The 14,044-nt window shown below is 36.0% G+C and overlaps 2 protein-coding genes across 2 annotated transcripts; both read right to left on the bottom strand.

The window, feature by feature from the left end:
* Positions 1 to 825: 825 nt before the first annotated feature.
* LOC139901396 (uncharacterized) lies at positions 826 to 1,464 on the bottom strand. Its single transcript, XM_071884116.1, has one exon. It carries the CDS (start codon positions 1,462 to 1,464, stop codon positions 826 to 828), a length of 639 nt encoding a protein of 212 aa, XP_071740217.1.
* Positions 1,465 to 12,419: 10,955 nt separating this feature from the next.
* LOC139901394 (uncharacterized) lies at positions 12,420 to 12,941 on the bottom strand. The gene has a single exon (XM_071884114.1). It carries the CDS (start codon positions 12,939 to 12,941, stop codon positions 12,420 to 12,422), a length of 522 nt encoding a protein of 173 aa, XP_071740215.1.
* Positions 12,942 to 14,044: the final 1,103 nt, after the last annotated feature.

The raw sequence follows: 14,044 nt of genomic DNA, 5'->3' as shown, positions 1-14,044 counted from the left end.
CCTCTTGTTGTGGTCCTGAAAATAACAGGACAGGGGAGTGAAAAGAACAGATATAGGTAAATGTGAGCCAAGTTTACTTACTGAAAGTAAATTGTAGGCAAAGCTAGGTATGTAGAGAACCTCATGAAGGGTAATTTCTGAGTTTATGTGTACAGAACCATAATTGATTACTGTGGTGTTATGTCCATTAGGTAATGTGACATTTATGGGTGTATTGTAGGTTTGAACATTATACATTTGTTTTAATGAGGTGGAAACATGGTCAGTGGCACCACTGTCCACAATACATGCATCTTTTATGTGAGAAACTATAGAAGCAATGAATTTGTACTTGTGACTAGTGATATGAGATGCAATGGTTCTGTGTATACCTTGTGAAGAACTGGTATGTTAAGGTTGATATTGTGAGTTCTGCATCATTAATATCACTTGATTGAGCTGATTCTGTAGTTGGTCCATCCTTGCTGACATAGCCATGTCTGCAGTACTGCAACCTTCATCTCCCATCATCATGTTGACCTTTCTTGTGGCTTGGTTTGCTGGTTGATTGTGAAGAGGGTGACCAATAGGATAGCCAACTATTTTGTAGCATTCAACCTTCAGATGCCCTTCCAGTCCACAATTTTCACAGAAAACTCCTTTCTTAAAACTGCTTTTCTTTTCAGAATTAGTTGTTGTTGTTGGTGTGTACTTGCCTGCATTCCATCTTGATCCAGTGTTATTGTTGTTTCTGTAGTTGTTGGTGTAAGATGACAATGCAACAGATCCAGAGTTCATCTTAGGTATGAAGCTTTCCCTTTGTTTCTCTTCTTGCCTAACCATACCCTAGGCTTTGGCAACAGTTGGTAGAGGATTCATTAATAGAATTTGCCCCCTTACATTTAAGTAACATTCATCTAATCCCATCAGGAACTGCATTAGCCTCTTTCTTTGATCCCTTTCAGTGTTATTCCTACCATTTTCACAGTTGCAGACACATACACAGATATGAGGTGCTTTTAAAGCATCAACCTCATCCCAATATCCTTTTAATTTGTGATAGTATACCTCTATAGTGCTGTTTTTTTGTTTCAATTGAGCAATGTCATTAGTCAGCTGATAGATCCTATGTCCATCTAGCTGTGAATAGTGTTCTTGTAATTCACTCCGTAGTTCTTTTGCAGTGTTAACAAAGCTTAATGAATCGCTAATTTGATCACTAATTGTGTTTAAGATCCAAGAAATTACCATATCATTTGTCCTCTCCCAAAGTGCACGTGTTCTTGAGCCTGTATCTGGTTCAGCATAGGTTCCAGTGACGATCTGTAGCTTGTTCTTTGCATTCAGTGCAATTGTCATCGATCTACGCCATGAGCTGTAGTTGTTTGATCCCGTAAGCTTCTTTGCAATCAAAATGAGTCCAGGATGATCATTTTGATGGAGAAATAGTGGATGATTTGGTGATGTTACATCATCTTCTGCCATTGTTGGTTGATTTTAGGGTTCTTCGATCAAATTAGGGTTTTAATACAAAGGATTTGGGAATTCAGTGATAATTGGAGAATTAATTGTGCGGATGATGAATCGAGTGATCGTATGATCAATTGTGAGTCGGATCAATCACTTTAGACGTGATTCCCGCTCTGATACCATAACATGAATTGTAAATTGGCAAATCGCCATTGATGAATTGAGAAATGTAACAGAATTCTATTCTTACAAATTACAGAAATGAGAAGAAGACTAGCCTATTTATACTACTAGTGCTAAATTACAGAATTGCCCTTAACTAACTCTAAACATGACCTAACAAGTCCAACTACTACATAAAAAGTAAATAAGCTAGCTAGAGGTGATTACAAGTAACAAAGTGTTTTTGTCTCTTCAAATATTGTGTTGATACATTGTTGACCATGGCATTGACTTTGACATCTTTTGCTTCATTTAGCTCTTTACTTGTAGTGTTCGGATGTATATGTGGTGATTCCTTGACTGTGTTTGGATGGAGTTTGCGGTGGTTGAAGTCGGGGTTGATCAAGATAATATTGGTTATGGAAGCTCCAATGGAGATGTTGAGGATGTGATCGAGGTGGAACAAAATGACAAAGAATGTCACGTCCTCCAGATAGGGCCTGGAAGAATAACGTGACTTAATATATCAAATCACGGTTGTATAAACGAGAAAGACTCTATATGAGACGTTTTATTGAGTTTTGCAGCGGAAGATAAATAGATTACATTAAATGTTTTTAAATGAATTGGTAAGTAATGCATGAAGACTCCAAGCATGGCAATCAATCATCATCAAAGCAGCAGATATACAGCGGAAGCAATATTTAAGTACCTGAGAATAAACATGCTTAAAAAGTCAACACGAGGTTGAGTGAGTTCATAGGTTTGTCATAAACAATAATTTCAGTAATAGATATAGACCACAAGATTTAGTTTGTAAAGTTGATCTCCCGCAGGATCAAAAGTTATGCCAGTGCGTGATATTTAGACTAAACGTTCAAGTTTGCCCCGTGACAAGTTGTTCTGTCCTTGTCGTTTAATTTCATTATCAAGTAATACAAAGACTTAGTCAAATGTATCGGGGACGTTACTCCCGATAGGCCTATCCCCAATAATTAAGAATTCCGCAGCAATTAAAAATATCACTATAGGGACTTAGTCGGACATAGCCGGGTATAGCACAGTTTTAACAGTAGGTACTGATATTTAGACTAGACTTTCAAGTTTGCCCCGTAACAAGTTATCGTTTATACTTGTCGGTTGGGGACTTGCTGGTCATAGCCCAACATATCACAGTTTAATAGTTGGTACTTGTATTTAGACTAGACTTTCAAGTTTGCCCCGTAACAAGTTATCGTTTATACTTGTCGGTTGGGGACTTGCTGGTCATAGCCCAACATATCACAGTTTAATAGTTGATACGTGTAAAATAGTTATAAAAGTTGCGCATGTATTCTCAGCCCAAAAATGTAAAGAGTAAAAGGGATCATATGAAACTCACATTAAATAGCAGTTGAAGTATTCCACGCAAGAAGGAAAGTAAAGCAAGTAAGTGATCTGGATATCAACCTTGAGGTATAACGTTTGATTAGTTAATGTCTAACTTGACATAAAGTATGTTTATTAATATAGCAACTATATTGACAGTGACGGTTTTCGAGAAAAGTTCCTATTTCTCAAAAGTTTCTATTTTTGGAAACCTACTATTTATGAAAAACTTTCACTTATAGTAAGCTTCTAGTTTAAGAATGTTTGGGTTATAATTCTTAACAAAGATGTTGTACAATCTCTCCCAAACTCCGTGGCTAACATGCAAGTCACTCGAATGATCTATTGTTACCGAGCGGCCCAGGATCTCTTGACCAGAATCTAAGTCTTGGCATTCGAGATCCACAAGCGTCCCATAATGGTAACAAGGATCACCCTAGGCCACAAGTAGCGGTGATGTTTGTAGTCTTTGTACGCTATCTTTAATTATAACCTTCACGTTAGGTGCGTATATACATATATATTCATTAATTCGATTTTTATTATAACTCCTATATATTAATTCATAAAAATACTTTTATAATTTTTAGTAACATATATTACTAATTATAACATGTTATTTATTTTAATTTTAATTGCATATAATTTATAACATTATTTACATGTTTCGGTAAAAAAATAATAAACCGAAGTAAATAGTAAAAAGAAAAAAGTAAAAAGTAAGAAAAGAATACTTACTAGTAGTAATTCTTCAAAGAGAGAATAAGAGAAATTTTAGTGTGAGGGTTGAATGAGAAATGAGGGGTATTTATACTTGAAAAAATTAGGTAAAAAGAATAAAATAATTAAAAGAAAAAGAAATATTTTAATTTTTAATGGGATTTTAAAATTCAAAAGTATTAAATGTTAGGTCATGGGATAATGCACAAAATAAATTAATAAAAGTAGTTTTCCATTATAATTTTTAATTAAAAAGTATTTTATTTATTTATTTATTTATTTTATTAAAAAAATCATTTATTTAAAGGATTTTTTATATATATATATTTTTTTAAAATAAACAAATTGATTTACTACTTTTCCAAGAATATTTGTCAATATTTTTTTTATTCATAATAACAATACTGATAATAAAGATATTAATTATTGATATCTTGTTTAAAAAGGATATTAATAATAATAATAATATTATTATATCAAATTAATGCGTAATTATTTACAAATAATTGTTCGTGAATCGTCGAAATTAGTCGAGGTTAAATGAAATCATATAAAGATTTTTGTTTAAACTTTGCCGGAAATTTACGGGTTGTCACAAAGAAGGTCTCTGTGGGAGGTGGGAGAGAAGGGGGGGTGGGGGGGGGGGGTGTTTCTAACCTATGGTTCTGTCAACATCATCGCGACTTGGGTTTCCTCCTAACGTGTGTGTGAGTGACAAATGAGATCATTCGATGTCGATATCGTCGTTAAAAAAAATTGAGTGCGAAAAACCTAACTAAGAACCTAATCATCAACCATCTCCAAAAGACATTGTTCCCAAGACTTTGAAGGTCCACAAACAACCGAGAAACAGTTGAAACCCGAAGCGACCAATCCACTAAAAACTGCAACCCGAATCTGACAAAGAATCACCCAATCTACTATCGTAAGTTTCCAAATCACCATCTCAGGCCAGCTGCTACCACATGGACAAATACACTATAGAATCCATCCAGAATCAAGCACGTCGCCACCGGAAGACAGACAAGCACACAATAGGTTCCCGAACACCTTGAAAATCATAATGAAACTCCACCTAGTAGAAACAGTGACCAAGAGGGAGATTAGGAGAGAAAGTACATCCAGAGGGGAGAGCAGCGACATAAGGATTAAGTCATCGCCGAGGCCCTGCTGCCAGAAAACAAATTGCCACCGGTGAAGAATAAAAATCAGGAACCAAGCAAGAGAGAAGGATCTAGGGTCCTGCAACCTACACTACTGAATCCAAAAACTAAAAATACCATTTTGAAGAAAATAAAACCAACACTGATGAACAAAACTAACTGGTACCACCACAACCAAGAAGGAAACCTTTTAGATCTGGTATAATTCTGACTAGCTAATTCGCTCGTTGAAGCCTAACTAATTGACAAATCAAACCATCACCACCAAACATACCCCACAACCAAGCCAACGCCCACTACCAACAGATTCCACCATGAACAGGAAAAGAAAACTAAGTATAAAAATGGACAGAAAAAGGTGAATTCCGGTAACCAAGACTGAAAACGAGAAGTCATGTTACGATCCCAAACAAAACACTCACGTCTTCCACCCACTGAAACTAACCACATAGTACACCAATGTAATCGTCGCCTGTGGATGAACCGCCGGAAAAGAGAAAGAACATGATGATGTCCGACGTCCAGAAAGAAGAACAAACAAATGAAAAAAAAAAAAACATCTTCGGTGAAAAAGCAGAGAACCAACCACCATCCAAAAACCACATCGACCCACCTACAAAGTACAAGTACTTATCGCCTGTGAAAAGACTCTGGTCATGAAGAAATAGATGGTTGAAATCGACTAAATTCGTTTGAGATATGGAAGAGGAAGGAAAGATCAACAATAGAGGAAGTAAGCACAAAACATGGAACGAAAAACGATAAGATACCACACCACCGGTGAAAGCCGGTGGTCGGGAAAAGAGCGAACAAAGATGGTTTTAGGCGGGATAATGAATGAAAAAGACAAATTTGAAAAATGTACCATGGCAGGCCTCTATCAAACAAAGTGTTGTCTCTTTGAATGCTCTTTTGGCTAAAATGTGCAAAATAATGATTCAAAAGAAGCTACTTCTGTGAACTGCTCAATAGCTCGTGTTCACTGAAAGAAAAAGAAAAAAGAGCGTTATTTAAGAATCATTCTATTTACTACATTTAGGGAAATAATCATGTGAAGTAAAAACGGCATCATGATCATTATAAGTGGTATGGATGGTTTAGGCTCGTCAGATTGATGGAGAACAAAGTAAATATTGCTGGTGTCTGGTTATGAAGTCAATTTTTACTCTTCTCTTTATTTGGATTTAGATTCAAATGGGATCTTGCGTTAACGGGTGATATTTAAAGGCGATAGTTGAGGTTAAAATCTGTGGTAATTGGGTCTGGTGCGTCGATGTAATTGTTTTTTAGCAGGTAAAATGGTTTATTAGTATTTAATCTAAGTTGATGCGATTTTCTCTCTTCTTTTTCCGGTTATAGTTTTGAGTCATTCGACGCGGTGTCATGTTGTGAGTTGAGTTTTTAAGTGCGCTAGCATTTGAGTTTTATGTTCTTTTAGTGTATTTTAACCTTTTGCTAGTTTTTTATTTATAGAATTTCACTTTTCAGGAAAAGCATTATTAAGGTGCTGTTTGTTTTTTAAGATGTTTTGGTCTAAAGATCTGCGGACCATGTCTGTAAAGAAGATGTGGTCTAAAGGTCTATATGCTGAATAGTGAAGACTGTTTGTTTTTATGTCTGCAAAATAACTTAGTTCTGTCTGCAGCACTTAGAAGCATATTTCTAAGTCTGCGAGGCTGCAGACATAATAAGACATTATTTTATCTTATGTCTTTAGAAAAACAAACTGTCTGCAGTAAAAATGTCTGCGGGCGCGAAGACATAAGACATAATAAGGTCTGCAGACAGGAAAACAAACAACACCTAACTTTTACGATGTTGATTAATAAATTAAATAAACGTTTCCATTTTTACACGCTGAACCCTCTGCTTTTAAAATAAATACATAATGATACGTATCGTTAGTAGCACAACTTCATTTTCTTTTCAACTATAAACTCATAAAATTTCGAGACTTTCATGATTTGTTCTATTATATAAGTATTTATTAGTTATTAATTCAAATAAAAATTTATAACATTAACATATCACATCATTTTATTACAAATTATCAACTATTTTAGTCTATTATATAAAAAGTTTTTCTAAAGTGTTCCTTGTGGCAAACAATAAAGTATTTTTATTGAATAGAAAATTAAATTTAAATTTAATATCAACGTTGATTTTTTTTAAAAACCTTATTACGGTATTGATGCGTGTTGCACAATACATCAATTACCCTCAAAATTTATACAAGATTCAAACACTACAAATAAGCACACACAACTATCGAGCATTTAAGACTCGATTATTATAGTACTTTAATGCAAGTATTCGTTTCAAGTTCGTCCCAAGAGAGCAGTGTAAGTTGAATAATTGAAACTATTAATTGTCCTATGGTTTGTTTGATTTGGGGGTTTTTGATTGATTTTAATTATCAACTAAACTTGCAAAAATAAACAAACCTAAACTTAACAGTTATAACTAGCAACAAGTAACAAGTAACTAAATATTGAGATCTAAATCAATTAACAAAGTGGTGTTCACTTACATAATCATCTCTATGCTTGGATTGCCCCGTTTTACCCAACTTGATATCACGTTAGTTGTTGAACTATTAGTTGTTTAGCATCACTATCAAACCTTAATCAAATTACACTTTGTAAACTCACATAAGCATTGTATTCTAAGATCAAGTTAAGCATGAGCGGTTATTGAGATTATGCCTGGATTGAAATCACTTAAAACCCTTCAACTACCAAAACCACTTAAGATAATCAAACACCACTATTTGACTAAAGGTCAATTGAAAACCAACATAAACTAAGAACACAATCACTTGAAATTCTCAACTTAGTTGTCTAGATCACCTACGGTGTTGAAGACAAATTGATTCACTTCTCAAATCACTAAGAGAACTACACAATCTATGTAATCAAAGTAAAGCCTAAAATAATGCATAGCAATGGACCTCATAGCTAACACAATAACACTTGCTCATGTATTTCATTCAAACAACATTATTCAATTGATTTAGGGCAAATCCATACAATAGAGATTCATGGATGAGTAAACACAAGCAAATTAGCCAAGCATGGCTAAGATTACACTAATCATAAGCATAGAAACACAAATAAACATCATGTTTAGCTATTACAAGTATGCAATTCAAAACTTAGAGAAACAAAGGTGGAGATTACAACCCAATTGATAAAACTAAATAGATCTAATGATAAGAATGCTTGAGCTTTTGTTTGATCTTCCAAATTAGCCTTAATCTCCCTCTTGATGATGAAATTAGGGTTTCGATATGAAAAATCATGCTAAAAACTGTAGCTCTCTCTTGAAAACCCTATCTCATTCCTTTTATAGTTGCCCAAAAAATTCTGCATAAAACAGCGAGGTGCGCCGCACCATAAGGAGGTGCGCCGCACCTTATAGCGTGGGTTCGTTGAGCGAAAGCCATCATCGTGGCAAGAAATATTGATTTGGGTGGTTATGACATTCATTTCAAGCGATAAAAAGATTCGAGCGAAAGCTATCATCAACGCAACTCTTTGGATCATTCGGAGGTTCCAAAATCTTGGTTTTTCACTTGAAATTGCCCATTTTGCAATCCATTTTCACTTTGGATCATGCCCTGCACTTTGGTTCACTAAATAGGCTAGATTTTGGTCAATTTTACACCAAATTGAGCTTTTAGCCTTGAACCGACACTTTTGCACAATAACCATCTTTTAGGCCTAATAATCCTCAAAAACGAATGTAATGAGGTAGATATTGCGAGGTAAAACATGTATACTTCGAGCAAAATCAAACCCCCTACATTTGAACCTTGCTTGTCCTCAAGCAAGCATAAAAACAAATAAAACTTGGAGAATAGTCTCTAGCAAATGTGAACAAGCTAACGATAATGACCAAAGTGCAAAAGTTGAGCGGTTAAGGATACCTCTTTTGACTATGCACTTGGAAGGCCAGAATATCTCCAAAATCTTGCACTTACTAAGGACCAAGCACTAACATCTTCATCTACCATCAAACTATCAAACTCAAGCTCAAGATCACAAACTTCGTCTAGATAATGGCAATGGTGGAATGGCAATCCTTGACAAAGTTTTTCACAAAACTCCGAAAGATGCACCACTCCCCCAATTAAGCTTCACTTCTTCAAATTTCCTCAAAAATCAAATGCAATTCAAGCCTAAACTACAAACTTCTAATTCTTCCAACTCAAACAATCAAACAATTAACATGCATCCTAGAATGGCTCAAATATCTACAAATTTTTGCATTTTGGATCAAAATGGATCAAGACTTAAGCTTTTTAGCACAAACCTTTCTAGGAACATTCTTTGAATCATAATCATCAAGTTTCATCTCCACCATCTTACTCTTTCCCATAGATTGTCAAGGATTGCCCACAAGCTTCAATTCGGTGAGATGGAGCGCCAATTTACATGAGTTACCCAAGAAAAACGTTTTAGCCTTAAGGAAGACACGACTTTTTAGAAAACCATTTTTATTTTTAAGAAAGGGAAAACGAGCCAAGTTGTGAAACGAGACAAGTTTTCCGAAAATTTTATGGTTTCAAGTTTTGTGCATTCCAAAGCCATCCAGGTTTTAGGACAACCGCACGGATAGCTATTGTCCCGGTATGTCACCGAAATGAACTACCTTCTTGTGTTGAAGGCGATGAGACAATATCCATCTTGGGCTCATGAAGGTGGTGTGCATACAATCCATCCCGGTGATGGGACGACCGCACGGGTAGCTACTTTCCGAGTATATCACCGAAGCGAACAACCTTCTTATGTTGAAGGTGATGAGAAAGTAACTACCTTGGGTGTGAGATTGGTAGTGGGTCTATTGCATGATACTTGGAAGACTTTACTTCCATGCTTAGGTCTTTTTGGTACAAACTTAACTTGGGAGACTTTACTCCCAAGCTTGGAACACAACATAACTTGGAAGAATTTACTTCAAAGTTTGAAAGACTTGACTTCCAAGATGAGACAATGGGAGGACTTGACTCTCCCGGGAGTGTCAAAGCTCAAAGCTTTTATTCACTCGTCTACTTCCCACATAACAAACTTTTATGCTTATTTTGAGAAAGGGTAGGAAGTAGTAACTACCTTTCCGTTAATTGATAGATCATAAGGGTGCCATAGCTTTTGGCTATGGCGTGTGTTGTCTAGCAACACTAGCACGAAGCCATTGCTCTTCATCAAGAAGATAGCATACGGTGAAGCTCGGTGGCTCCTCTTCCCACGATATGATACATTGGTTGAAACATCGTGAAATATTGAGACAACCAATGTCAATAGGAAATGGTGTGGATTAGGAAGTCTCCTACACCAAGTAGAACAACATTCGGGAGACTTGACTCCCAATCATGGATGGACTTGAATCATCCGGAAGTGTTAAAGCTTGAAGCTTTAAACACTTGGTTTTGGTGTACAACATGGAAGACTTTAACTTCCATGCTAACGTTTCGATTTTTTTCTTTTGATTTTATCATTTTAGCACAAAATCTTTTAAAGTGGGAGACTTTACTCCCACTTGAGGATTGCAATTGCATCACAAAGGGAAGACTTTACTTCCCTATTTTTGAAACACAAGGGAAGACTTTACTTTTCCATATTTTACAAGCTCTAGCTATTCAATGATTATGATTTGTATTAATGTAATGGCTAGAGACTTGTTCCAAAAATTAGTTTTCATCAACAATGCAAGTTTTAATCTTTGATAAGCGTATGTGACAAGTTAAATCCAAAAAGTTCAAAATGACCCGAGATTTACTCTCCCCCTACATTTAGTTTGATACAATGCCCTCATTATATTAAACGAAAAATTTAAGTAAAATTGAGGGGCATTTTGAATTAAAATAGAGAAGAGAAGAGAAAGTAAAATCGGATTAGATCAATTGATCTTTGTTGTCACCATTCGGATAATACTTAGTCACCAAAAATTGCATGTTGATGAGCTTGACGCGTGAACTTAATGCAAGGCTTGGATCAATCATCAAAGTTTATCCTGCCACGGCTTGTTAATCATATTCATCATTCGAGACCTTAGTGCATCATCCCGGAAAATTACTTGCAACCATTCATGAACATCGGTAGACCTTGCAAGATCTTTTCCTTTTTCACTTCCCTGAAATTAATTCAACAAACAACAAATGCAAAGATGGCTTCATGATATTAGCACAAATCAAGGATCTCGCATTCAAGCATTGATGGGGCAAAGTGCCCCCTACATTTAATCCCATAGTAAAAGCTTCACAATCTTGAAGTGGATGTTCATAATTCAGCATTTTTGAGTTTAAAACAGACAGGTGCGCAGCAACATAACACAGAAAGACCAGGTGCACCGGACCCTTTGGGTAGAGCGCCGCACCTTAATACTTGGAAAATTTGTTGGGCTGACTGATGTTGATTTTTCAAAATTTAGGTTTATGGTGCGCTGCACCTTGGTTTTGGTGCGCCGCACCTCTACACTGGTGAGCTTTTTCCTTTGATTTTCTCAACATTCACTCAAACACTTAGCCATTTTCAGCTCAAACATTAACTAAACAGCTATTTTTGGTGTTTTTCACTATCCATATGCATGAAATGCAACTAGATGCAAATGCAAGCTAACCAAAAACAATATCATACAGATCTAAATGAAATGCAACCTAAAATTAACAAATATAACACAAGTGTAATTGTTTTGGTCTAGGGTCTATCACTTGACTTGTGTTAGTACAAGGGTGGTCATGGGGGTTTAAAAGCGATGTCATCAAGCCCGGTTGGCTTGACCTCATCGTTGAAGAGTTTCAAACGATCCCCATGAACCTTAAATGGACTGCCTTTTCCAATTAACTCAACAAATCCTTTTTCAAGTATGTTTTAACATCAAATGGCCCATGCCATCTTGATTTAGACCGACCGGGTGACTTTTTAAAATTAAGATTAAATAATGAGACTTTGTCACTCAGTTTGAACCTTTGGTGTTTCACATAGTGATTATCAATATTGACTTTTTCCTTTAAAACAGGATTTTGTAATGACTTCTTTTTAACCTTTTAAAGAACAAATTTCTCACCCTTTTTAAGTACTTGGGTGGGTTTAACCACCTTCTTAACAACATTTTCCATAATTGGGTCCAACAAGACCTTTTTACCAACAACATTCCCCCTTACATTTAGGTCCAAATTTACTCCATTTACCATGTTTGGGTTACTAAAAACATTCTCGCAAGTTTTCTCATCAACAATACCTTCACAAACTTTTCCAAAATCATTTTCATCACAAGATTTCATAAACATTTCAAACTCTTTATCAACATCAAAATTCTCAATTTTATCAATTTGGTCATCATTCGAAGTGTCAACAATTAATAAAGCTTTCAATTCAATTTCTTAACACAAATCTATTACCTCGATTTGACAAAAAGACTCAACACTTGACAAATTTGGTTTCTTATCAATTTCACGCATATAAAAATCAAGTCTTTCGTCTTTCACCGCAATACTTAATTTGTTTTGTTGCACGAAAATAATTGTATCGACGGTGTTTAGAAAAGGTCGTCCCAAAATTATTGGGACATGTTCATCAGGATCATGAAATCGGCCGTAAAGGTCAATTTACTAACTTTGACCACAAGGTCTTCGACTATGCCGATTGGTGTATCAAACGTTTGGTTCCCCATTTTTAAAATCACCCGGGTCGGTTTTAGTTCCCCGAGCTTTAACTTTTTATAAATTGAATAGGGCATAAGATTTACACTAGCCCCCAAGTCGACAAGTGCATCATACACTTCCGACCCGCCCATGTTACATGGGATTACAAAACGACCCGGATCACCCAATTTGGGAGGCATCTTTTGCTTTTGCAAAATGGCCGAGCATTCCTCTATGAGAAATGCGGCCGATACCTCCTCATATTTGCCTTTTGAAGATAAAAGATTGTTTATAAACTTCCCATAATTAGGCATGCCCTTAAGCACTTGGATGAGCGGCGTGTTGACATGAACTTGTTTCATCATTTCCATGAAGTCCCTTCCTCGAGTTTCAACTTTCTCCTTCCTTAAAGCTTGCGGATATGGAATTGGTTCCATATACTTACTCAAAGGTGCTCTTTCATTCTTTTTACCCTTAACCTTTGGTGATTCACTTCTTCCAACCCTTGCTTCTTGCGAATCCCCATTAACACTTGATTCATTCTTGATGGTTTGTGAAGTAGGTGTTATAGGGTTTGGTGTTTGGGTTGGGGTGTTGGGATTTGTGGTTCTTCATAAATTAAACCACTTCTTGTTGAAATGGCATCGACAATCTCAATTTGGTTTACATTTTCAATAGGGATGGTTCTTGTGTTGTTGTTGTTTTTGTTTTGTTGGTTTTGGTTCTTGTAGTAATTGTTGTTGGGGTTGATTTGAGTGTTGGATGGAAAAGTGCCTTAAGGTCTTTCGGCAACTTGACTTGAAAGTCTTCCAACGGTGCTCTCAAGGTTTTGGAATGAAGCTTGTTGGTGCCTTAATTATTGCTTTAAGAACTCATTATCCTTTAACAAAAATGCCTCGGTTGTCTCTGCCTTCTTTATGTAGTTTTGCATGATCTCCTCTAAACTTTTCGAAGGTTGGGATGATTGGTTGTTTTGTTGATTGTAACCTTGGTTATTTTGTGGTTGACTATAACCTTGGTTGTTTTGATAACCTTGATTTCCTTGGTAAACTAGTCTTGGATGAAGCACATAAGACTAGGTATTCTATTCACCCAGGCTCTAGTAAAATGCATCACGATGTGAAAGAATTTTATTGGTGGCCTCATCTGAAATCAGACATTGCTGAATATGTGAGCAAGTGTCTAACTTGTTTGAAGTTTAAAGCCGAACATCAGAAACCATCTGACTTACTTCAATAACCGGAAATCTCACAGTGGAAATGGGAAGGTATCACTATGGACTTCATTACTAAATTGCCCAAGACTTCTAGTGGCAATGATACTATTTGGGTAATAGTTGATCATCTTACCAAATCTGCTCATTTCTTACCAATCAGGGAAACCGACAAGATGGAAAGATTGTCACAACTGTATATCAAAGAAATTGTCTCTCGTCATGGTGTTCCTATTTCAATCATATCTGATTGCGACAGTAGATTCACTTTCGGAATCTGGAAATCCTTACAAACTGCTCTTGTAACTCAACTCGACATGAGTACTG

Source organism: Rutidosis leptorrhynchoides, chromosome 3, assembly GCF_046630445.1.
Source record: "Rutidosis leptorrhynchoides isolate AG116_Rl617_1_P2 chromosome 3, CSIRO_AGI_Rlap_v1, whole genome shotgun sequence".
In the NCBI taxonomy this organism is placed as follows: Eukaryota; Viridiplantae; Streptophyta; class Magnoliopsida; order Asterales; family Asteraceae; genus Rutidosis; species Rutidosis leptorrhynchoides.
The sequence above is the reverse complement of the archived record's forward strand: the minus strand, read 5'-3'. Positions and strand labels throughout refer to the sequence as shown.